Source organism: Misgurnus anguillicaudatus, chromosome 9, assembly GCF_027580225.2.
Source record: "Misgurnus anguillicaudatus chromosome 9, ASM2758022v2, whole genome shotgun sequence".
In the NCBI taxonomy this organism is placed as follows: domain Eukaryota; kingdom Metazoa; phylum Chordata; class Actinopteri; order Cypriniformes; family Cobitidae; genus Misgurnus; species Misgurnus anguillicaudatus.
Genome location: NC_073345.2, coordinates 21,357,941 through 21,383,393, shown reverse-complemented (window position 1 = coordinate 21,383,393; position 25,453 = coordinate 21,357,941). Strand labels below are relative to the sequence as shown.

The following is a 25,453-nucleotide window of genomic DNA, read 5'->3' as shown; positions in this document are numbered from 1 at the left end:
AATAGAGATTCGGAGAGACGAGTGCATTATTAAATTGGATCTATGAGAACATAAAAACAATCTGAAGCATGTACCTCCTTTTCTTATCCTGCTGTGTGAATCACCCGACGCTAGATGGCGGTAAGAGGCTTTGTAAACCGGAAATCTCTGGAAATAATGAACACGAGGAAACGGTGTTTCCAAGGAAATGAAGCCTTAACGACAGAGAGGTGTGTAAACAGTGGACAGACGGTTGCACTTGGGTATGTATTACGGTATTATTTGCATTGAAACATACCGGCTTTGAGGGAATTGATAAACTGCGATACTCTTCTTGCTGTAACTCTTCTGCTTTGTTGTTCAGTGTGTTAACTTAACAGAAAGTAATTACAACAAACGCTGCAAGATAATTAGCGGTAGCGCTATTTACGGCAGTAACGTTAGCAGATAGGGTTCGATATCTGTAGCTAAAACTAGCAAAACCTGTTTTCTTAATATGATTTTTGTTATTATTATTATTATTATTTTGTGTGTATGTTTGTATAAATAGTGCAATATGCCACTTATAAAAGTTCACGTGATATGATAAGAAAATGTGTGATTGTGTGTTGTTTCAGGTCTCTTATGGCAGAATTGCATATAATTGGCCAGATCATTGGGGCCACTGGTTTCCCACAGAACAGCCTCTTTTGCAAGTGGGGTGTACACACAGGTATCCATTTTAATGTACATGTATGCATTTGGCAGATGCTTTAATCCACTTAATCACAGTAAAGTATAATGTTTTCCCGGGGATCAAACCCATGACAAGTTTCAAGTGTGAATATTACATCATTCAAAATCACACAAACTGGGACAACACAAAAATAAATGGAAAATGTGTTGATTTTAGTCTATATTGTGTTTTCTCCATCTTTAAATGATAAAAACTTGCAAATTATTTCTTTTATACTGAACAATTAAAAAACGATTTACTTTGTGACTATCAGGTGGAGCATGGAAACATCTGTCTGGTCTGAAAGAAGGCCAAACCCAAGTGGATATGCCTCAAACTGGGGACATGGCATATTGGAGCCACCCTATTGATTTGCACTATACTACTAAAGGCTTACAGGGATGGCCAAAGCTACATCTACAAGTGTGGCATCAGGACTCTTTTGGGCGATGCCAGCTCTACGGTTATGGATATTGCCACGTACCATCAAGCCCAGGCCAGCATCGTCTGCAGTGTGCCACATGGCGTCCGCTTGGTTCCTGGCAGGATCAACTTGCTCAGATGTTTGTTGGCGGAGGCCCACAGCTACGCTCTCCGGATCTCATTTACAGCGGAGCAGACAGATACAGACTCCACACGGTTGCCATGGGCACAGTCGAACTAGAGCTATGCGTTATCCTGAGGCACTTTGACAGATATGGTGTGGAGACCTGAGGATGGAGTACAGATTATGACTTTTCTGAGGTAGAAGTTTGTGTTTAGCAAAATGTAAATATGTATTATCATATATCGGTGATATTATATGAACTGAGTGGAATGTTAGGAAAAGTTTTTCATGTCATTTTTTATAAAAATTTATTTTGATACAATTAAATTTGATTGTTTTCAAAATAAGTTTTATCCTGAATCATGCAATTTGTTCGTTTTTACTAAAGAGCACCAAATAAACAAAAAACAGACTTTAAAGTTTAAAGGACCGGTCAGTATACAGCCATTGATTATATTTACGTACACAGTTTATAAAACCAGTTTTATCAGTACTCTTTTCACATCTCTTTACATAGTTCTGTAAAATGTTTGCCATATGATCTGTCTTTTAGAGATAATGAGAATCAACCCCAGTGACTAAAAATTGTCACTTCCTGTGTGGAGTTTTTGCCTAAGTACAGACTCACACAGACCATCGGCAGGCTGTGTTGAGTAAGAGTACATAACAGGATGAGTGTAGTAGATTTAAAATATATAAACCGTGCAATTGAGCTTTTTGTAAATGCTGTAAACGGGACCTCAAGGCATTTGCAGGATTAGGAGTCTGTTCTCTAAAGAGGTAAAGGTCTTTCACGTTTAAAAATACCTTGACATTAACTTGTTTCACTAATGGTTTCAGATTGCGTATTTTAGTGTTGTTTTGTTTCCAATCTGGTTTTTGAAGTTCAACTTAAAGGCTGAGAAAGGAAAAATATGTTTCTATGTATAGACCAGTGCTATAGACTCAAACTGTGGGGCGAAGATTTTATGTTTTATGACATTTTATAAATAAAGAATTTATGATAAATTGATGTGTAATTATACTTTAGATATTGCTACCATCCAACACAACTAAATTGTATAATTTAATATTTAATATATAATATTTAAATATGCAAATCAAATTCTAAGTTTGAGATTGTTTTATGGTATACATCACATCTTTGGGGGATGTAAAGGGATGCACTCTACACAAAGGGGGTTGGTATCGCATGCCAAAAAGTTTGAGAACCACTGGTATAGACAGTGTCAGAGAGAGATAGGGAAGATAAAGATCTTATTTAAAGTTTCATGCTGACCAGTTGGCACAGTTAAAATAAATTTGCTGGGAAAACATCTGCTTTCTACTGGGAGTACTTAAGTTTGAATGTAGGATACTTCCGATGGGAATAACATGCGCATTCTATCCTAATGAGCAGTAGACGCTAAACTTACAGATAAATTGTCAATAACAGCATGTTAGTAGTACCAGCATGCTTGGGTCTTGTGCAGTTTAGCTGATCCTTGCAAATATACCCAACTACTTTGAGAAGTAAGCTTTATTGAGGTTATCTATTCTTCTTACTGGAGCGTTATTTATTATTGGATGTTTTATAAATACATTTTGCTTAACCAAGACCATAAACGTGTCTACTCTGTGTGGGTTAAACCTGCAGGGGAAACTACAGAGGAAGTGCTGTATCATTTGCTAAAACTGTGCTACTTCCTTTTCCTCTTTTGTCGTTCCTTAGTTTAAACGCAAACTAGGGGTTTACAGAACAAAGGGCGAACGCACAAATCCCTTATATTAGTTGTGAACCTCTGAAAAGATTTGGATGGGAAACGTGAAATACTTAAACTGAAGTGCTGTAACTTCCATTGTGTACCATTATAATGTGACGGACCTCTGACCTGACTGGTGAGTTTTTTTTTTGTTGTTTTTCAGCTATGTTGAGATTTTGGTGCCTTCCAGATTTTCAATAATGTATTGGTTTTGATTCAGGCCCTTGGTTTATGGAGCATTAGACCTCCATGTGCTACATTACTTACAGCTCACCAGTCTACCTTCTTTAAGCGTTCATCGGCACGTTCAAAGACTGACCATGAGAGCTGAGAGATTATTACTGGCACTGCAATGCCTGTTAGGATTTGTGCACTATTGTGCAGCCTTGTCGACTTGCAGTCCTCTAGATTTGGAATTGATAAAGAGAAAGCGCATCGAAGCCATTCGTGGTCAGATCCTCAGCAAGCTCCGACTGCCCAAGGCACCAGAAGTGGATGAAGAAGAAGCTTCCCAAGACGTTCCTGCAGAACTCTTGTCCGTCTACAACAGCACTGTGGAGTTAAGTGAAGAGAAGGCAAAAGAACCTGTTTCACGTACAGAAGAAATAACGGAGGAGGAATACTATGCTAAAGAAGTTCACAAGTTCCAAATTGAAATAAGTGAGTAGCCTTTCTGTTAATGTAAAGGGTTCTTTCTGTCCTTGTTGTGCCTGATGATGTCCTCTGAGACTTGAGGGTGTGTTCAAGTTATCTGACCGCAAACAGGAAGGAAGCCTACTTCGAGAATGCTAACGAGTGACTCAGATACGGGATTGAGAGTGCCTAAAAACTTTAGCATTCCTCTGAATGTCACTTAGTTTTTGCAGCCCATAACCATATTTGGACTCATTTTCAATTGTTTGGCTTATGTGGTGATGTCATGGCATTGGTTTACTAAAATGTACCACTGATAATTTCAAGTAAATTGCAGCATTGTTTTATATAATTGCATAAACATGAAGTAGCATGTAACATTCATTTAAGCAAAGGATTTGGTTCTTTTCGATAAAGTTATATAAGGTGAATTGAATAATTCTGGGCATTAACGTTGTATTGTTCGCACACGGCATTTCATTGGGATTTAAATACAGGACAGCTCTTTTATAACACTCCATTACTTAATTTGAAATATTTTCTTGTCTGTCTCATAACCAGTGGAAAGCAACCCAAGCAATTACTTATGGTTCAACATCACAGAGATAAATCAGACATTGGGATCAAAAGGCATCATTCATCAGGCAGAGCTCCGTCTGCTTGTGCCCAGAAAAAGAATTGCTACAGATCCTTCTGTAGAGCAAAGAGTGGAGCTATACAAGGTCATCGGGGAAAATACCCGCTACCTGGATTCGCTCTTCATTACCAAAACACAGGATCAAAAATGGGTGTCCATTGATGTGACTCAGACCTTGAAAGACTGGCTGCAAAAGTCAGGTGAGAATTATTGCTACAGTATCCTTTCACCGGGGCTGTACTCTTTCAAAAAGCACACATTTTAGTTCTTAGTAGTAGTAATACCCAAATTAGGACCTTTTTAAAGGGTACAGTCCCAGTTACAGCTTTTTTGCCTTATTTCAGAAGTTAAATATGGAAGGAAGCTTGTTTTTCTTGGTCACTGTGAATTGCAAAATTAGGATTCATGTTGACATTTTGTTTATTTTTATAAGAATTAAATATGTTGACACTGTAATGGCTGCATATTACACTGTGAAATAAGGCTGCATGACGTATAATCGCGACTAATCGTTTGCAGAATAAAAGTTTTTATTTACATTATATAAATGTGTGTACTGTGTATAATAATTATGTATATATAAATACACCCACATGCATGTATATATTTAAGAAATATTTACATGTGTATATACATTTTTATATTTGTATATAATTAATTTTATATATAAATATAAATACCTTACATATATATATGTGCAACTATATATATATATATATATATATATATATATATATATATATATATATATATATATAAATATATATAAATATATATCTATATATACTTTTCAGTTTCCCAGACGGGGCTTATCCTAGTCCCAGACTAAAATGCATGTTTGAGCTGATTTCATTTAAAAACACCTTTTCCTGACAAATTTTAACCTATATCGATGACATTGTTTTGTCTCAAGCAGCACACCTGTAGTGTTTTTTGTAAGGTAAGAAACACGCTGACCGGAGCTGATGTATTTCAGTCAGGGGCGTCAGTTTGTGTTGAAAAGTGGTGGGGACAACAGATCAGATGAAAAAACATTACAGCAGAACGGGAAAAATATTGAATAATGGCGCATCAAAAATGGGCAGGCCAGTCAACAACACACAAATACTTAGCATAAAACCCTCAACAATGTCGACTGCACATAACAGTCCCTACAACACCAGCTCAACCGAACAGTGCCAAAGCACCGTACTGTAGAAAACAGCAGCACGTTAAGTAAATGATTACAATGAAGTTCATTACATATGTAAAAGAAAACACACCATAAGCACACAACGCAACATATGTGACCCTGGACCACAAAACCAGTCGTACACTGCAAAAAAAATTATTTTCAAGAAAAAAAATTCTTAGTATTTTTGTTTTCAGTAGAAATATCTAAAAATATCTTAAATTAAGATGCTTTTTCTTGATGAGCAAAATGACCCAAGAAAATAAGTCTAGTTTTTAGAATAAAAATATCAAATTTAAGTGATTCTGTGCTTTAAACAAGCAAAAAAAATCTGCCAATGGGGTAAGCAAAAGATCTTGAACATTTTTCTTAAGCACTAAATTCAAGAAAAATTCTGATTTTCATATATTTTTGCTTGTTTTATGCTCAAAATTACTTAAATTTGAAATTTTTGGTCTAAAAACTAGACTTCATTTATCTTAATTCAAGATTTTTGTTTATAATTTTACTGAAAACAAGACAAAAATACTAAGAAATTTCTTTCTTGAAATTTTTTTGCAGTGTACACTGTTTCTTACTCATTATTTTTGTATTGTGTTAGGTAGAAATATCAAAAATGCCTAAATCAAGATATATTTTCTTAATGAGCGAAATGACGTAAGAAAATAAGTCTAGTTAAAACAAACAAAATTATCTGCCAATGGGGTGAAGAATTATTGCTTGAATTAAAAAGAAATCTTATTTTAAGATTTTTTTCTCACCCCATTGGCAGGTATTTTTACTTGTTTTAATCATAAATTCACTTAAATTGTATATTTTTTTGTCTAAAAACTAGACTTATTTTCTTGGGTTGTTTTGCTCATCTTAATTTTAGAATTTTTAGATGTTTCTACTGAAAACAAAACAAAAATACTAAGTAAGAAAGTCAATTTTGCAGTGTAAGTTGCACAGGTATTGCTTGATTTTTCAGAACATTTTAACCAAATGCTTTCAAAAAGTGGTGGGGACAAAATCAGCCATTTCAAAAAGTGAGATGTCCCCATAAATGACACTTATGATTTCAGTATCTATCTGATGTATCTATCTTATCTATCTTATCTATCTGCCACACAAACACACACACATAAAGTAAAAATAGGAGTTAACGTTCATCATATTTACAATTTTTAAATCTGGCCCTCGAAGAAGAGGGCCTAAACCCTGTCCAGGAAACCAGCCCTATGTGTTATTTTTACACGTGTCATTTTAACACATTATGTGTCATTTTAACACATTATGTGTTATTTTGTTTTGATTTTGTGTTCAAATAATAAAAGGGACAACACAAGATATGTCAAAACCACACAAAATGTGTTGTTTCAATAATAACACATTTTGGGGCGGTTTCCCAGACAGGGCTTAGGCCTAGTCCCAGACTAACTTAAATGTTAGTGTTGTCTTGATCGAAAACAACTTGCTCTGACATATCTTAAATATATCAGTGTGAGTGTTGTGTCTCAAGATGCACACCAGTAATGTTGATTTATAAATTATGCTTTTTAAAACTTTTTATTTTTAAGCAGTGGCGGCCAGTGACTTCTTTTTTCGAGGGCGCACAATGCGAAGTTCGTCACAACATGTATAGCCTGTCATGTGTGGTTCATCATTTCAAAATATGTGTTCAGCTTGTGGAGTGAACCTGTGTGCATCACGTGTCTTGTCAAAATAAGTGCCTGCTGCAGACGCGTCTAAAGGGTTTATGATGAAAGAGACGCTCGCGTTTGCCAGATACTCGCATAATCTCATGCGTAATCAGAGTTAAGCGAGTGTCTTTTTGTGTATTTTGTGAACGTGAGCGTCTCTGTTATCATAAACGGTTTTGACGCATGTGCAGCAGGCACTTATTTTAACAAAACACGTGATGCACATGGTTCACATGACGCAACAAACACACATTTTGAAAACGCAAGCAACACGCATGACACTCCGAACACTTATTTTGAATTTGCGCCCCTTGGAAGAGCAGTCACGAGCCGCCACTGGATTTAAGGTAGCTTTTTCTTGACTGGAGTCAAAGTGTGACAACTAGCCCCTGTTTTCCCTAAATACGCAATGCATATATAATAAAACGTATCCTAAAATTTATATTTTTTGTAATAGAGAAAAAACAAGGATTTCAACTGAAGCCACACTGTGATTGTCACAGTGGAAAAAATGAAGGAAAAAATGAAGTCCCAATAGCAGGTTGGTAGCAAATATTATAAATAATATTTCAAATGGATGTTTTCAGTATATTAGTTAATACTGATGATTTTATATGCAGCTTTGTTTCGTACAAGAGGTGATAAAGCACCTCTAAACGCACTTATAAGACCCCACATGTTAGTGATGTCACTTCCTGCTGACCGCCAGAGTTATTCGAAATCTCGCAGTAAGCGTCAAGCAGAAACAGATGGAGTTTGTACTGAGTGAGCCTTTTATGATTCAACGTTTTGTTAAAAGCAAGCATATAAACACTAGTAAATTACGAGTAGTAAATTTGTCATCTTTATGCTGAATGCAGAAAGAACGATGGCTGCTGTGTGAGAAGTCTGTATATCGACTTCCGCAATGACCTAGGCTGGAAGTGGATACACAAACCTTCAGGTTATACTGCCAACTATTGCAGTGGCTCTTGTTCTTACTTCTGGTCTTCAGAAAACAAGTACTCGCAGGTATCGGTCAGGGCTGACACACGCCACTAAACATTTCAGAAATTTGGCCGTTTTGAAAATATGGTTCTGATATTTGTTTATGTGTCTATCACAGGTGATTGGACTATACAGACATCATAATCCTGGTGCCTCTGCTCAGCCTTGCTGTGTGCCTCAGGTTCTCGAGCCATTGCCTATTATTTACTATGTAGGGAGGCAGCATAAAGTGAGTATTGTTTTGTTTGTTTCATTTTCAAGGAATTAATCTCATGTTGATGTAACCAGTGCCACAAAATTGTATAATTAAAACTGTGATTTTTCTCAGGTAGAGCAGTTGTCAGATATGATCGTGAAAACCTGCAAGTGTTGCTGAGTTCACATTTTCCATGTGGTCCTGATGAAAAGGATAGCCTAATGCTTTTCGAGGGAAACTTTCACCTGTTATTTTTTCATTTTTGGTTCACAAACAAGTTTTTCACTGTTGTATATTATGGTGTAAATATTATTCCACATATGCCTACAGTTTGATGTACATGTCGTCATTTCACTAAGTACAATATATGAAGGTGCCAACTGTATTTTACAGATAACTCCCAGAATTAAATGTGAATTTTCTTACCACAATGAAAATTTTGATTTTTTATGATAAGTTTATTTAAATAAACAACTGAAAATTGTGCATGAACTGTAAAAATTCCTTGTTGCACTTAAATGTTTAAATTTAAACAACTTTTATAAAATAAGTTGTAATAACTTAAGTCCATTCAATTTATTTTTTATTTATTTATACCAACTCCTCACTAGTCAAGAAAATGGAAATAAATTATTAATTTAAATTGTTTAAACGTAAAGTTTTAAGTGCAATAAGGAATTTTTACAGATTTGTTTATAACCAACCCAACAGAAAGTGCTGGGCATGTTTTAATTGCACAAACTGTATATACTGTAGTTGTCACGCTCCTAGTTTGTCTGCCTTTATCTGTTTCCAATGCATTCACTGCATTTTTCCCAAAATGCTGCTCCACGGCCCCTCACCTGTCTCCATTTTGTTATCATCCACTGTTATCTGTCACCCCATTTCCTCCGGTTTGTCTGATCTTGTCTGTGTTTAAACTGCTAATGCTCAATGTTATGGTGCCTTTCATGTAAGATTATTTTGGTTTATTACAATAAATACTCACATCTGCATCCTGGTCGCCACCTGCATTTATTTCCTGACAATATATAGTGTTATTTCTGTCAGTTCTGTTTAAAGAAATCTGTTAATATGTACCGTTAGAGGTCCATTGTAAGATTTACGAATGGGAAACTGTTAAAAACTCATAAATCTTTGCTATAAGAATAATACATTTCCTCTCATAAAGACATAAAAAGCATAAAAGACAAAACATAGACATTGCCATAATATTAAATATAATTTAAATATTTTATCTCCATTTTAAGTAAGCAGTCACTCTTACTGTGTGATTCAATTCACTTGTTTGAAACCAGTGCTTATGGTGGAATCCAATTAGTTGTTTTTTCCAGTCTCCACATTTGCTACCAGTAATCAGGAAAGACAATTTCCTGCAAGCCAGTTCGTTTGCCTCCTGTTGTTTGGCATTATAAAGGAAGTTGATAAATTGGTTGGCCTACAGCAAATGTTTGTACACGGTCTGCTTGTTTAATTGAAATTATCATATGCTCTTGAAAAATATATAATAGTTAGTAATTATTTGTATGTATATATTTGGCTAGCAATGTTACATCCCAGCAAAAAGGTCCCTTGTTTGAGTCTCGACTGGGTAGGAGACCTTTCTGTAAAGTTTGCATGTCCTTCCTGTGTCAGTGTGAGTTTACTCCCACTTTCCAAAAACATGTAGGTGATGTCAAATTGTCCTTCCTCAACTTGTGTGTAGATTAACCAGTTCTTGACATAAATATGGGTGCTTGAATGGCGTTAATAAGTAAATAAATAAATGAAAAGATTCCTACTTACATCTATTGCTGGTTTAGCAGGTTAGTTTTACAGGGGTTTTAGCTGTTTTTAGGCAGTCATGAAGGAAATCCAACAGTTCGACTTCATGCGGCACCTCAAGAATCGACAGCCGGATGACGTCAAAGTACCGCGAGAGCGAGACAAAACCACCGTTCTCGCGGTGCTTTGACGTCATCCGGCTGTCGGTTCTTGCAGCGCCGCATGAAGTCGAACACACCTTATCACTAACTGCTTGGCTGAGAGGACCGTCTCAAACCAGCTACCTCAGCGTGAAACCAACCATCAGTTAAAACCAGCCAACCTGTTTAGGGAGGTTTTAGCAGTGTTTAGAAATATTATAAAACAATCACCATAAATGAAAGCTAACAAACGGGTAAAACGAGCTTTAGACAGTTTGAGAATAACTACTGAAATATTGATGAAATGCTGCCCTCTAGTGGAATAATCGGGGTATAGCAAAAGTAAATGTATTAAAGAGGAAGAATATAAGTGCTATTTGCTACTTTTTGTTTTTAGATTTTATCAATAAGGATTTTGAATATACAGGCTTATACATTCATCCTTTTGTTTATTACAAATCCTTTCCTTAATTCTTTAAAATAAAATTCTAACTTTTATAACAATTACATTGGCAAGAATTTGCATCTGTGGTGCCATCTAGTGTTGTCTTATAGGTATTACACTTTGCAATTCTGCAATTCCCAGGATAAAGCTGGCAAAACTGGATGCACTGACCACACAGACTAAGTCTAAGCTTAAAGCAAAGACAGCCCAGTCTGCTTTTTTTTGACAGCCCAGTCTGCTCTTATAATGATAAATAGGATTCTTATACCTTACATATTAGTACCACACTTGTAAATTATGGTTTTACCACATAAGACAAAACCACATGAGAAATTGATTGACAGTTTGGGCCTAAAAGCTAAATTAGTTTATTACAGACATATGATGCATTTGGCTGGTGTCAAGGTCCCTTTAATGTTCAATTATTAAGAGGTAGGTATGGTTCTGTAGGGCATAATAGTTAATGTCCAATGTAAAATAAGATTTATTAAATAATTTATTAATTATTTAGGTGTCATATTTAGATGATCAACAGATGATGAAAATGAATGTAAACAGTCCGACTTAAACCATTTAGTGTATACCTTTTAAAGTTTATGCTAATTAAAGACATTTATTTACATGCACAAAATAACATAGCAAAAAGATATCTGCAAAGCTTTTACATCTAGATAAAGTTCAGTGCAGATTGTTAATCCTGTTTAGTTCGCTTCAGTTTTTTAAAAGCAACAGACTAAAGATCAAAAGCCACTATCTTTTTATTTGCTTCAAGTGAGATAATGGGGGCATACACAAGTCCATACTGATTGAAGACCTATATTTCCATATAATAAACTGCACAATTATTGATAAAGAGATATGAAGTATGGCAAAGGTTACAGAGTTTTATTCAATGTTCTTATAAATCAAATACTCATACAACAATAAATGGAATCATGATGTTTTCAGATGGAATGGACTGATAATTTGTCTCTTCATGTTACCATTTCTGTACAGTTTTGTCCCACACTAACTGTCCATGTGGCTCCTTGGCCCCAGCGGGCAGCATGGCCAAATAGACAGGAGTCTCTGCTCCCTCCTCTGGGGTCTTGGTAGCGTTTGGTCCAGCCATGTCTGTCTTCACCCATCCCGGACAACAGGCATTAAGGAGGATACCATCTCCTGGCCTTGTCTCGGTAAGAACTCGGGCCTGGATCCTTGAGAGCACAGTCACACCAAGCTACAAAAGGTAGGAAAAGCATGGTGTTTTTTTTTTACATTTTGTCAGTTACTTTGTCAATGTTGGGGAGCACATAAGTTTACATTAGGGCTCACACATTCCTGCTAAAAGCCCCAAAAACAATTTTGATTTGATGGAGACTTTAAAGCTTTGGTATGTCAGTGACAACAGAGGGATGTACGTTACCTTGGTTGTACCATAGGCAGTGTTTGGCCAGCCCTGGGCTGTATGATCTCCTTTCTGTGCAGCACAAACAAACTCCCCCATCAACAGACACAACTCCTCCTCTGAAATCTCTGGATTTCTGAATCTAACCAAAGGTAAACCACATACAAAAATAAACACTTCATAATACCTATTAGTTTTATAGCTCATTATAGAAACAAGGCCTCAGTCATACTTTGCCTGCAGTTCAGGGCTGCACTGATCAAGTGACCTCTTGCTAACAAAGCTGGACACGTTGGCCACCCGGGCATTGGGTCGGAGGATTGGCAGGAGAGCATGGCACACCCACAGGGTTCCCCAGAAGTTTGTGCGCATGGTCACCTCAGCCTGTTCTCCAAAGGGTTCTGTTGCTGAATCTTAAAGGAAAACTCTTTTAAATATTTATTTTATATTTACTTGAGAAGCAAGATGATACAAGGTTTTGTGACTTTTGTGACAGCGAAATGTGATTTTTTTTAAGCAAAAAGTGGTTTGTCAATTAGATAAGAAAATAATTTAATTTAAAGGAAAAATCAAAATAATTTCTCACCACATTTGTACCCTCATGAACATACTGTAGTATACTTAAGTAATAGTAAACTATACTTAAATTCTACTACAGTGTTTTTTTTTGCTTTACATAAGTACATTTTATAATACTATAGCATATGCATTAGCAAAGTGCAATCTACATTATTTATTTACCACAGTATACACTAAACTAACAGCTTATTTAAACCACACATTTTTGAAAGATTTCTCTGAAATCACGGCACAAATGTTTTTAAGAATGTTTAGATAATTGTATTAGGAAAAAACGGAATAATATAATTTTGCATAATGTACTAACTCTTGAAAGCCATCCCCGCGTTGTTGACAAGAACATCCAGGCCGCCGTAGGTCTCCTCCAGAAATTTGCGGAGTTTTAAACTGCTTCCCTGGTCACAGATATCAAGTTGATGGAAAATAACTTGTTTGCACCCTTCAGACTGCAGTGCAGAAACAGCCTCTTGTCCCAGTTTCTCATTGCGGGCAGTGAGGAGAATATCTCCCGTAAAGCCTGCTTTACAAAGCCCTTTCACAATGGCCAGACCGATGCCTTTGTTTGCCCCTGTAACTACAGCTACTTTCTTGGACATTTTAGGAGGTTTTGGTCAGCGTCTGCAGATAAGAAAAAACTGAAACAGTGATTTGGTTTTTGGTGGAGTTTGTGAAATTGTTCCGCATTTACACAGGACACTCCTCCTATTCAGCCGATAAGATTCAAAAAGTGCAAAGTCATGCTTACTTCACGCTATCGTGATACAACAAGCCTTGGCGTTAAATAATCCGAAGGATGTGGGAACTGAAAAAAATAAGACTATCCAACTTTTAGGACTTTTGCATTATGTAATACAATGTGATATATTGTATTACATAATAAAAAAAATCAAAAAATTGGATAGATTGTAGTTTCCACTTTAGCATTTACCAAAGGTTTTTCCCATTCAAATCCCACTTACCCACGGCGACACGCTGGCGACACCTGCTGGTCAAAATAGTGTAAAAGCAACTGTCCAAAATTCTACACTTTTTACAAATAAAATAGGAAGATTGTTCTAAAATATGTTTTGAAGAAAAATAAATTATTTAATTTAATAAAGACATAATTAAAGTTATGTGTTTTTAGTTTTATTTATGGCAAACAAATCATTAAAACTAACTCCCTTTTTAATTATGCACATTTTTGTCATAAATATCTCTATAAACAAAAAGTAGACAAAATGGTAGTGTTATTAGTCAGAAGGATGCATGTTTTATGAATTTGCATAATATAACTGACCCGAGTTCACCTAACCATATTAGACACTGGTCATTTGTGATCAACTCCCCCTAGTGGTGAATCGTCTGATTTTTTTTCTGGTTAAAGGCCAGAGGCCAAACATTAAAAAAAAAAAAAAATTAGACATTGAACAAACATACAACATGACAAGACATCCAAATCTTTCAGTCTTATCTGAAAATAACTTGCACAGACAGATCTTAAAATGTGTCACTGATACACAACAATAATGTATTTTTCAACAGGCATGTTTATAAAAAATGCTTAAACGTCTTAATTTAAAAATTAGTAACTAAAACCTACTCCTGGCTTTAACTAAGCCTTGTCGTTGAAACCATGGATGTTTAGTGTTATAAATTATCTTTTGTTTATCTTTGCTGCCATCTGCTGTTAAAATAACGTTATAGCGGTATTATGTCATTGCAAGTGACATTTCAGGACAACAGATGGTGCTTGCATTTAAATTTTAAAACTATTTGTGAGTGAAAGCAGAGTTTATTTGACCAATTAAAAGTACATAATATCCATGTTTTCATAATGCAAGAAGCGTTTATTCAATGCATTCATGACAAGCAAGATACCATGAAAATAAAAGACATTATGGATTGATCTATCTGAAAGGTCAGACTGAAATAAAACTAGCATAGATACAGGTGCAGTAGGCCTACTCTACTGTTGGAAGTCTGCACTTGTTTAGCCCTTTTTAATCAATTCGGTCCAAGCAATTTATTAAAAATGTAATAAAAATTTATTAAAAATGTAAAAATAAAATATCCAAGCTTTTCAAGTTTTCCAGTGTATATGCAGATTCTACTTTGAATTCTCAACTTATTTTTAGAATGAATCAGAAATATTGGCTCTCAAATTCTGAACACTGACCCCATAAATGGCTGGATTCAGATAAGGAGGAAATATCAAGAAATAAAATGACATAAATATTTATGTTTCAAAGGGCAAATGTGTCAAAACGACTTTGTGTAATAAAACACCACCACCACCACCACCACCACCACAGACTGCAATTTATTAAGTGCTTTAACTTTTTAGTAGCAGTAAACTAAAGCATTATTAAGAATATGTCCATATGAGTAGAGAGGCATTGCAAGCAGAGGAAAAGCACAGAAAACCAAAAATATCCCCAAAATATTCACAACATATGCTATGACAGTTTTACAAGGGAATAGTTAGTACACTTTACCTATTATATTTCGATCGAGTATGTGTGCAGAAAGTATGCTTGAGCTTTACAACATGCTAAAGATTATTCATGAGAAGGAGACATTAAAATAAATAATACAAAAGGGCAGTTGTAAAGCTGTGCCACCACAGATGCCATTTACAGCTGCCAAGTTACAGAGGAAGTAAATAGGTTTATAAAAATCTTTGTCTATTACTATGATAAAATAACAGCGGTGTTAGCAAAAAACACAAACATGTATAACATGAAAAAGATGAAGTGAAAATATTCAAGACCGTCCATGCATGTCAAAGGCCTTCGGTATCATAACTGATGGCACAACTGATGAGTTTTTCATCTTCTTCACTGACAAATGTGGTACCACATACATTTTTTTTGTCAAATATTTTATCTCATATAGAAAGTTGATTGAATAAAGTATATTTAGACAATGGTGGCCAGTGGCCTCTTTTTTGAGGGTGCACGATTGTAACTGACTTAGCAGAAAAAACAAATATGATGAAATTCAATGGGTACTGTCAACTTTGTGCTTACCATCATTTATCAAAATATCTTCTTCATCATTTATCACAATACTGCCATAATATCTGTTTTTCTACTATGGATACAAATATTTTGACATGACGAGCAAAACACATGACACGCCGAACACATATTTTGAATTCCTGCCCCTCAGAAGAGAAGTCCTGGCCGCCACTGTTTAGACATATATACAGTTCGACTTTGATTCCAGGTGGATGGTAAAAGAGCATGAAACTCTGTAAAGTTTATCAGAACAACTACAAAACCCAAAAAGGGGTTTCCCTTCGCAGTAAAATTTAAATTATAAATGGCCAAAATTACTGAATTGCTATATGTATGCCAATGTTACTTAGGCCTATGCTTAAAGGAATAGTCCATTTTCTTAAAAGAAAAATCCAGAAAATTTACTCACCACCATGTCATCCAAAATGTTGATGTCTTTCTTTGTTCAGTCCAGAAGAAATTATGTTTTTTGAGGAAAACATTCCAGGATTTTTCTCATTTTAATAGACTTTAATGGACCCCAACACTTAACTCTTAACTCAACACTTAACAGTTTTTTTAACGGAGTTTCAAAGGACTATAAACGATCCCAAATGAGGCATAAGTGTCTTATCTAGCGAAACAATTGTCATTTTTGACAATAAAAATAAAAATATGCTCTTCTAAACCACAATTTCTTGTCTAGGTCCGGTCCTGAAAGCGTCAGCTTGACCTTACGTAATACATCATCACATCAAGAGGTCACAGAGGACGAAAGCGAAACTCTGCCCCAGTGTTTACAAGTGTGTTGAAAGAGGACCGTTCCAAAGTTGTTGTATGTGGAATGATACTAATTAATGTCTGTGTTTCAGTTTATTGTTTACAATGGTCCGCAAATGTGGGTTTTATATATGTAACACGTGACTTCCCTACGTCACTACGCATTTACGTTAGGTCGCGCTGGACCGGACCTAGACGAAAAGTTGTGGTTTAAAAGTGCATATTTTAATTTTTCTTGTCAAAAATGACAATTGTTTTGCTAGATAAGACCCTTATGCTTCGTTTGGGATCGTTTATAGTCCTTTGAAACTCCGTTGAAAAAATTGTTAAGTGTTGAGTTAAGTGTTAAGTGTTGGTGTCCATTAAAGTCCATTAAAATAAGAAAAATCCTGCAATGTTTTCCTCAAAAAACATAATTTCTTCTGGACTGAACAAAGAAAGACATCAACATTTTGGATGACATGGTGGTGAGTAAATTTTCTGGATTTATTGAAAATGTCTGTGCATTTATTTAAATGTCTATTCAAATATAATTTCTTATTTTAATTTAGTTTTTTACAGCAAATGGTGAGAAAGGGTTCATTGATCATTTGGCACATCATATATGTAATTAATTAAATCAAAAGCATTTTTTATGAACTGACAGCGTTAACATAACATGACATTCACATAACATGAATGAAAAGATTCAAGTCTAAATTTCTCTTCTACATATTTCTAAAAAAGCCACATTTCAGGGGATAACAGGTTAACAGGCCAAGTATGTGAAAAATTACTTATTGCTTCATAATGCAACAAAGTTTTTTGTATTATAAACATACATAAATCAAACAAAATGTATTACATTGAAACAACGTAAATATATGTCTTTATAAAATAAAATATTTTTTAATGAAATATTTGTGAAGCATCCTTCATCCAGTGTAAAAATACCACATTATTTATTTATTATTCTTTTTTTGTGAAAGGTAAAAACAACTTTGTTGTGATTGCATCAACTTTTTCACAAACTATGGTCTCTTCAGGGAGGTCATTATGGTCTAAGTGTGTCCTCTTGATACTGTCCATTGGGCACAGTTTGTTGACCTTGCACTTGAGACTCCTCATGGTTACCATAAATTGCCTCCCTGGGAATTTGTGTGTTTTAGGAAATAATGACCCCATTATTAACATGTTTATCGAGTTATAAACTTGTCTTTTTCTCAAAGGCATAGCAATTAAGGGTGACCACAGATGTTTGAGGACAGCTGTTGCCAACCATTACATCAGACTTAAAAATATCCTAATAATCCTAATTTACATATTTGTTTATATGTAAATTACCATGTTTAGCTATCTAAAATTTCTAGTTTTAGTTTATTCACAGAAACTCACTGACTATAACAAAAAAGGCTATTGTTGTTATACTTGAAGTTAAAGATGTGAAGTTCTTTGTAGATCGTGAGAAAAAGTGGCCTCTGTTTTCAACAGTTGCACAAGGTGAAAAACATTTTTGTCTGTATTACACAAATTATACATAATGAGCTGTAACATATGCTGTCACCAGATGCTCTGTTGGATTGCCTGCTATAGAGAGCTTGCGACATATGTTTGATAAAACACTTGTGTGATGGTAATTTAAGTACTTATGCCTTTTTTTCACAGTTTTTTTTGTTCACATCATAAGTGATTTAAGTATTAGAACAATCTTAATCATTAAACCCCAAAGCAATGTCTTGCTTCTAAAAGCAAGTACAAATGAATAGCAAATTTGTTAATGTTAATGTAATACTGAGAATATAATGGTAACATGATAGTTATTATAGAAAAAAAGCATTTACAGTCTAATAGGCCCTATAGTATCTAACGGTATGACACAAATCTGATTCCTTTTTTTGATTCCAATTTGATTTGAGGAATTAAATTGTTCAAAGACATTTTTAAAATGCTGCATAGAAACCATCCTAAATTTGATTCTACGATCGGTTATTTTCAACCCAGCGTTGGGTCAAAAAGGTTGATGGGTTAAATTAACTCAGAAAATGTTTATATTTGACCCAATGGGTTAAATCACCCAGCTTTTTGGGTTAAAACAACCCAGCAAAGGTTAAATTACAACTCAACTGGCTGTATTCGTCCCTTTTTGACTCAACACTTTTTGTTGAGTTGAAAAAAAACAGCATTTTTAGAGTGATTTATTGAACGAACGTACACAAAGAAAATGATTGTACGCCTCTCTTTAAGATGTAAAATCTATAAATCACAAAGATTTGCAAAACGATCTTGCCTTGTAAACGATGCCTTATTAAACTTATTGACAATAAAAGACATCTGCTCTTAACCTCAACGTCTAAATTCTCTAAAACAAGCAATAATGGCTTATATTTCCAAAAACCTTCACACTTCATTCTTTTGTTGTGTTTTAAGGAAACAACCCTTATGACACCTTCTGTAAATTACGCCTTAATCACATGAAAAATAAGCCTTTCTTTTTTGAAAAAAGATAGAACTATACTGCTTTCCTAAGACAAATCACTTTATTGTTTTGAATCAAAGCATCTGTTAAATGCCTAAATATCAATAGAATGTAAACTGCTTACAAAATATCGTAAAAAATTAAAACAAGAAGAGTTAAAATAGTGGCTCAATGGTCATCACAGTAGCCTGTTCTGGGACCAGTCAGCTGGGACCAATAACAAACACATTATTACACAGGGGGAACAATTAGATAATGACCTCTGGATCTAAGAGATTATTTTGACCATCTCGTTGCTCTCCTCTCAGGACAGTGTAATTCCTGCTAAACAGTTTCAAATAACAAACAAGTTTTTGACATACAGTTTTCAGTTTTAGGCAATGTGTAGGCCTACAATAATACCAAATATATGTTAAACTGGCCCATGTTTTTGGTTATGTAGACCAGTGGTTCTCAAACTTTTTTGGTGTGCGGCCCCCCATTGTGTGCAGTGCATCACAGTCAAACACACATAGGCATCAAGAATCAGCATTATGAATCTCCACAATGGGGATACAATTATGTATGCTTCAATGCATGCTTGGTGTCATGGGTGAGTTGTGTCCTGTGCTGACATACCCACCATTGCGACATAAAATTTTTAACGTTATCATTGTTGAGATTCATATGCTTTGGGAGCTATATAGCGGCATTAGCTGAAATTGTTAACCCATGGGTTATTCTAAAGGAATCCTGTGTTATCTGTTTCACGTTTCACACTGTTCATACTTAACCAGGGGTTAGGAGAACCCTGGGTATTCATAAGCTGAGGTTTCACACTGTGCATTTCTAAACCCTGGGTTAACATTTTCATTTGCAGTGTCAACAGTCATGATTGGATAAAAAGTGATGTCAAACTGATTGAATTAAAATAGCGTGCTGCCACTTTAAACGACTGCTTGTCTTACACTTTCGCATTAGTGATGGAACAGGTAGCAAAGTTAATCTCTCTTGGCTGTTTAAAGTAAACTGGAATGTCATTTTTACTCCAATTAACCCTTGGTTAATTTCAGGGATAACCCTGCTTCTAAATTACAAGTGTGAAACGAGCCTTAACCCAGGGTTAAACGCAGGGTTTAGAGGGAAGATAACCCAGGGTTAAGCACAGTGTGAAAAGCCTAATTTAAAATGTTAAATAACTCAAACCTCTGTGCAATTCTGAGTGTGCTACACACAGGTGAGTAGGCTGTACAAACCACCTGTATTAACACACTCTCTCCCTTCAATATGCACCAGACACTTTATTATTAAAACTCCATGTCACAAGGACGTATTACGAACTGAACAAATGTTTACCTGTTAATGCACTATAAATCATTTGCACTATTTTGCTCCTCAAATATTTACATCTTTTGCACAATATGCACAGTTGTTATCATGTAAAGTACTTGTATAGTAAAAAAAACAACAATCCTAAAACCATAACAATCCCTAGAATTATCATTGGTATTACCATTATTATTGTAAATACTATTATTGCATAATATACACAATATTATAATAATAATTATTCTTATTATTATTCTTATAATTATTCAACCCTATATCACGAAATTGCGTGACTATTTCACGCATGGACCAGCGTGAAAATGTCACGTTTTGCCGCGTTTGAGCGTGCGCATGTCACGCTTTTCTGTTTGTGTCACTGTCACGTATTGGTTACTCAACTTTTTTGTCCTATTTTCAAACCATTGTCGCTTCGGTTTAGGGTTAGATTTGGTGCTTGTGTTATATGTCACTTTAAGTATTTGTCACTTTAAGTATTGGTTTATAAAAAAAAAGATACAAGACTTATTCTTTTATATTTTCTAAACTTTACCCAATTGTCACCTGACGTTGGGGCGTAGAGTTTGTTTAGGTAAGGATGTCATTTTATGTAAATCTAACCCTAAACCGAAGCGACAATGGCAAGAAATTAGGACAAAAAAGTTGAGTAACCAATACGTGACAATGATACAAACAGAAAAGCGTGACATGCTCACGCTCAAACGCGGAAAAGCGTGACATTTTCACGCTGGTCCATGCGTGAAATAGTCACGCAATTTCGTGATACTGGGTTGAATTATTACTACCCAAATATGTATTATTATCTGTTTAATTTATAATTATTATTATTTTGTCTTATTATTATTATTTTGCTTATTATCATTGCTTCATAACAATATTATCATCTGTATTATTATCAGTTATATCATTGAGCAGAACAAATCATTGTCACAATTGTTGTTTTTGTTGTCTGTTTTGTTTTTGTTGTTTACTACTTAACTATCTGTTGTATGTTTTGCACTTAATTAAAAATAAATAAATAAATAAAATAAAATAAATAATGCTGCTAATAATGTAAAAAAGGACTTGTATAGTCTTTCTTATGTGTATGTACAGTCAATAGTATATCTGTAGTTAGATTACTGCTAATTCACTAAGCTAGGTATAGGTTTAAAAATTGTTTGAACGTCCAGTTTTATATGTTTACATTTATATTTATTTATGTTGCGTCGTGGTCCTGCAAGACACAACATTCACACATGTAGCGGAATGACAATAAAGCTCAACTTGAACTTAATGGCACCAAAAAGAAAAAGTGCTGAAATGTATTTGCAAAGTTATTTTGTAAATAATGTAGCCACAGATAATTTCATAAAAATATGTGAAAATATCAAAGGAAGTTAATAAAAGTTTGCATTCCAGGTATTTGTCTGTTGAACTGAACAATTTCAGCATATGGTAGCCTATTTCACATAGCAGATGGTAATTAAGTGGTAATAGGTGATTCTGCATTTTATAGTACTGATACTATGTAGTTTTCTTAAAACTACCTAATTTATTTCAAGGTAATTACAAAGAAACAACACTGAGTATTACAATATACAATATACAATAATAATACGTGGCTGAAAACTATTCTGATTCGCACAGCCAATATTATTCACAGCTATTTCATGTACTACGGTTTTTGATCAGTAAATCCTTATTGATCTAAAATCACTGTTAGTTGGCTCGTTTAAAAATGCATTTGAAAAAGCAACACTTGTCAAACGTAATCATTATATTCTTTATTACCATGAAAATACCTGAAAAGGTTTGAAGAACAGCAATATAAATATATCCTCCTTAAGCCATTTCCTGGGGCTGCGTGTCATAGCTGCATGTGTATGGTTCTTCATCTGCAGCACATATTGAGTTTCTGCAGAAGCGCGCCCTCTGGATTTTGGATGTAGCAGCATTTCACGGTAATTCATTGAGAATCATCATCGGTCGATTGATCGGAGCATCCCTAATATCAACACAGCTGAGAAATTAAGTAGGAACTGGCAATACTGTATTTTACAGCCCTGATAACATCTAGTCTTTTGTTTCACTACTACAATAACTTCACTGTAAAAAAATTCTGTAGAAATTGCAGCTGGGTTGCCGGTAACTTACCGTAGATTTAAATTTATGATTTTTACTGGCAACATTTTGTTCAAAGTTGAATGAACATTAAACATTTACAAGTCTTTGCCTTTATAGAGTAAAACTAAAAAAAACAGCATCAAGCAAAACATTCTGGGGAACAAAATCTGAAGCAAAAAACTGAAAAAGGTTGATGATGATATCTGGTTTCCAGAATGCTTTGCATGAGGCTGTTATTGTATAGTTTTATTCTGTAATATTTAAAATTTATTTAACTTTGAACAAACTCTTGCCAGTAAATAACATGAATGTAAATCTATGGTAAATTACCGGCAACCCAGCTGCAATAACATTAAAATTTATACGGAATTTTTTTACAGTGTTGGTTATTCTCTTTCATCCCTGTGTTATTATACCATAACATTAACCATGTCATTACCAAAATTTTACTCCTTCATAACACCACCAGGCTGGTGTAGTTGCAAAAATATTACTTCACAAAAACTGAATCCTGAACATTTATCATTTTAGTAAGTACATTTTACTACAGTTATTACCATTTTATTACCTTTAAATCAATTGTAATTGTCTGGAAACTGCACAGTGCAGTTTAAAAATTAATTTAATGAAAGTATGTATATATTACCATAATAACCAGATATAATCGATCTGTAAGTGCACCTAAAGTCTCATAATCTTATGAGATTTGGAGCATCAACGTTTGACTTCACTCATTGATTTACCTTTAATTTCCATGACATGATCTTAATCAGCTAATGAAGATTACATTGTAAATAATGATTTTACTGTATGTAGAAAACAGTCAATCACAAAAATGACCTTAACTGGGTTTTCACTGACAGGTTCACATATTTCCAAATGGTGTTATGTTTAAGGTAACACGTAACAGTGATTCAGATAATATGGTTTGAAGAAATTTATTTTCATGCCTCCCTCCAAAACACTCTTTGTCCAATATCTTGACAAAAACACAACAAAAACTTTTTACAAATTTGCAGGGGTTCATTTTCAGACAATAAGAGAAAACGGCCAAATGTACAGATTACTCGGCCCTGTGTGACTATGTAAAATAGTGTTACAAATTACATATGTTAGTTTGTGCCCCACTCACCCCTATATTTTAATCTGTTGTTCGAATCTCTATCGTCATTGCTTTTGCATTGAAGGCAACAGAAAAGGCTTCACTTTGCTTTTTTTGAATTGTATTATATTGCCACATAAAGTGCAATGACAGACGAACACATACAGTGTTACACCCCATACATACACTTGCAAACCATTGCAACATCTTGTATGTTTGTTTCAGTATATATATATAGTTTAATTTTACAGATATTCTGAGATTCTTAAACATGGACTTTTTTTGCAGTACATGAGGGTAAAACCCTTTTGCGCACCGCCTTAATTTTTAACCCATAGATAAGAGGATTAACAACAGGAGGAACTATAACCAGTTCTAAAGCCAAAAAATGACGTAAACTCTCTGGAATATCATTAGCACCGTATCTACTATACATGATATCAAAAAGAACAGCAAAGGTGAAATTGATCAGTGATATTATATGTGGTAAACAGGTTTGCCAGAATTTTCTTCTATTTTCTAAAGATGATTTACATGCTGCAATGAGTTTAACATAGGATAGTACAACAATAAAAGCACAGCCTAAAAATATAACAGCAACTACGTAGCCATAAACATTATTAACAAAAGATGATATACAAGATAGTTTTACAACTGACCAGTTATCACAATACAATTTGTCAATGTGATATTTACAAAATGTTCTAAAGTTTGCTAAAATTACTGCTAGAATCACACAACAGTTCGGCACAATCCAAGAACAGAAAATTAATTTCACACAGGTGCTTTTAGTTAATTTTATATGATAATCTAAAGGTCTGCATATGGCTACATATCTATCATATGACATGACTGTTAGTATTGTGAACTCACAAAGTAAAGAGCTGTAGATAACAAAGGTTTGCAGAGCACACATGTAAGAAGAGATCACATATGAATTCAATATTAAATCAGACAACATTTTAGGGTAAAATCCTGAAGCTCCATAAACCCCATTTATACACAGATGAGCCAAGAAAATGTACATTGGTTCATGAAAAGATTTTACCATGATTATGACAGAAACAAGTCGAAAATTAATTGCCAGTATGAACAAATAAAGGAAAAGAAAACAAGTAAAATATATGTGTTTAAATGAGTTTGATTCTTTGGGCACCATGAGCGTCAGCATCAAAGGATAAGACTTGTTATCCATCAAGGTAGCAGTGGTGACTCACATTAAACAATAATATCCTGCAATGCGAACCACACTGAAGACAACATTAAAAACATTTACTAAAACAGTTAAATGCATTGTTATGCAATCTATTTGTTAAGTGTTTTGTCCATTGAGTCAGAGCAGGAGAATAAGAAAGAAGATCAGACCCACAAATCCAGAGCTGAGTGTGTGGAGAGTCAGAAGGCTTGGTTTTATATGCTTTTTATTTTCACCTGGGACATGAGGAGTGTTATAAAATATCTTGGGATTTATTCCCATATGGTGTCAAAACTTTACAATCATTGTGTTTTATTTCAAAAAGGATAAATAAATGATAGCAAAATAGATAAAACATTATTTTGGAATTACAGACAATGCCATTTCCATGACAGAAAGATCTAATAGTGAGATCTGGTAGTTAATAGTGAGGTTATGGTAGTTAAATCAATAATTTAAGCACTGCATTTATATAAGCAGTTGTCAGCTTGTTATATATGCAAACAGTATTTGCTGCTACCCGGTCTCACAAAATTATATACCTATAGTCATGTAATTTTTGGATTCTTTTTCGTGATACTGTCGAATTTATGTGTCATTGTCACGTGTTGGTTACTCAACTTCTTTTTCCTATTTTCAAACCATTTTCGCTTCGGTTTAGGGTTAGCATTAGGATGTCACTTTAAGTATTGGTTTATATACAATTTTTTTCTGGTTTATTTTTTTATATTTTCTAAATTTTAAAACATTGTCGCCTGGCGTTAGGGTTAGAGTTAGGGTAAGGATGTCATTTTATGTAAATCTAACCCTAAACCGAAGCGAAAATAGGACAAAACAGTTGAGTAACCAATACGTGACAATGACACATAAACAGAAATTCATAATGCGATTGCAAAAAAACGCG

The 25,453-nt window shown here is 34.5% G+C and overlaps 4 protein-coding genes across 8 annotated transcripts; 2 read left to right on the top strand and 2 right to left on the bottom strand.

Moving 5' to 3' along the window:
- Positions 1 to 87: 87 nt before the first annotated feature.
- b9d2 (B9 domain containing 2) lies at positions 88 to 23,839 on the top strand. Of its 4 annotated transcripts, XR_012371135.1 has the most exons (4): positions 94 to 254; positions 597 to 691; positions 969 to 1,486; positions 23,827 to 23,839. XR_012371135.1 is itself a non-coding variant. In XM_073871294.1 (3 exons), exons 1-3 carry the CDS (start codon positions 115 to 117, stop codon positions 1,406 to 1,408), a joined length of 663 nt encoding a protein of 220 aa, XP_073727395.1. In that variant the 5' UTR covers positions 88 to 114; the 3' UTR covers positions 1,409 to 1,588. The 4 variants fall into 4 exon arrangements, 3 of the variants coding, with proteins under 3 accessions (XP_073727395.1, XP_073727394.1, XP_073727396.1); XM_073871294.1 differs by lacking the exon at positions 23,827 to 23,839 and having other exon boundaries at positions 88 to 242; positions 969 to 1,588; XM_073871293.1 differs by lacking the exon at positions 23,827 to 23,839 and having other exon boundaries at positions 95 to 254; positions 969 to 1,588.
- Positions 1,722 to 9,284, top strand: tgfb1b (transforming growth factor, beta 1b). Of its 2 annotated transcripts, XM_055179954.2 has the most exons (9): positions 1,722 to 2,021; positions 2,953 to 3,119; positions 3,204 to 3,643; positions 4,178 to 4,453; positions 7,564 to 7,647; positions 7,727 to 7,871; positions 7,967 to 8,117; positions 8,212 to 8,322; positions 8,422 to 9,284. In XM_055179954.2, the coding sequence occupies exons 3-9, from the start codon at positions 3,304 to 3,306 to the stop codon at positions 8,467 to 8,469; spliced, it is 1,155 nt and encodes a 384-aa protein (XP_055035929.1). In that variant the 5' UTR covers positions 1,722 to 2,021; positions 2,953 to 3,119; positions 3,204 to 3,303; the 3' UTR covers positions 8,470 to 9,284. The 2 variants fall into 2 exon arrangements, with proteins under 2 accessions (XP_055035929.1, XP_055035930.1); XM_055179955.2 differs by lacking the exon at positions 2,953 to 3,119 and having other exon boundaries at positions 3,147 to 3,643.
- Positions 11,503 to 13,345, bottom strand: cbr1l (carbonyl reductase 1-like). The gene is made up of 4 exons (XM_055180820.2): positions 12,912 to 13,345; positions 12,258 to 12,438; positions 12,044 to 12,167; positions 11,503 to 11,857 (listed from the first exon to the last, which is right to left on the bottom strand). The coding sequence occupies exons 1-4, from the start codon at positions 13,198 to 13,200 to the stop codon at positions 11,618 to 11,620; spliced, it is 834 nt and encodes a 277-aa protein (XP_055036795.2). The 5' UTR covers positions 13,201 to 13,345; the 3' UTR covers positions 11,503 to 11,617.
- Positions 23,620 to 24,549, bottom strand: LOC129423315 (olfactory receptor 6E1-like). Its single transcript, XM_073870990.1, has one exon. It carries the CDS (start codon positions 24,547 to 24,549, stop codon positions 23,620 to 23,622), a length of 930 nt encoding a protein of 309 aa, XP_073727091.1.
- Positions 24,550 to 25,453: the final 904 nt, after the last annotated feature.

Bases quoted from the DNA above. Each gene is read 5' to 3' on its own strand.
- cbr1l (XM_055180820.2), bottom strand. From the start codon at position 13,200: ATGTCCAAGAAAGTAGCTGTAGTTACAGGGGCAAACAAAGGCATCGGT. The intron at 12,439-12,911 runs GTTAGTACATTA...TTTTCCTTTAAG, and splicing joins CGCGGGGATGGCTTTCAAGA to ATTCAGCAACAGAACCCTTT. The intron at 12,168-12,257 runs GTATGACTGAGG...ACCTTTGGTTAG, and splicing joins AGCCCTGAACTGCAGGCAAA to ATTCAGAAATCCAGAGATTT.
- LOC129423315 (XM_073870990.1), bottom strand. From the start codon at position 24,549: ATGGATAACAAGTCTTATCCTTTGATGCTGACGCTCATGGTGCCCAAA.
- b9d2 (XM_073871293.1), top strand. From the start codon at position 115: ATGGCGGTAAGAGGCTTTGTAAACCGGAAATCTCTGGAAATAATGAAC. The intron at 255-596 runs GTATTATTTGCA...GTGTTGTTTCAG, and splicing joins GCACTTGGGTATGTATTACG to GTCTCTTATGGCAGAATTGC. The intron at 692-968 runs GTATCCATTTTA...TGTGACTATCAG, and splicing joins CAAGTGGGGTGTACACACAG to GTGGAGCATGGAAACATCTG.
- tgfb1b (XM_055179955.2), top strand. From the start codon at position 3,304: ATGAGAGCTGAGAGATTATTACTGGCACTGCAATGCCTGTTAGGATTT. The intron at 3,644-4,177 runs GTGAGTAGCCTT...TCTCATAACCAG, and splicing joins CAAGTTCCAAATTGAAATAA to TGGAAAGCAACCCAAGCAAT. The intron at 8,118-8,211 runs GTATCGGTCAGG...TGTCTATCACAG, and splicing joins CAGAAAACAAGTACTCGCAG to GTGATTGGACTATACAGACA.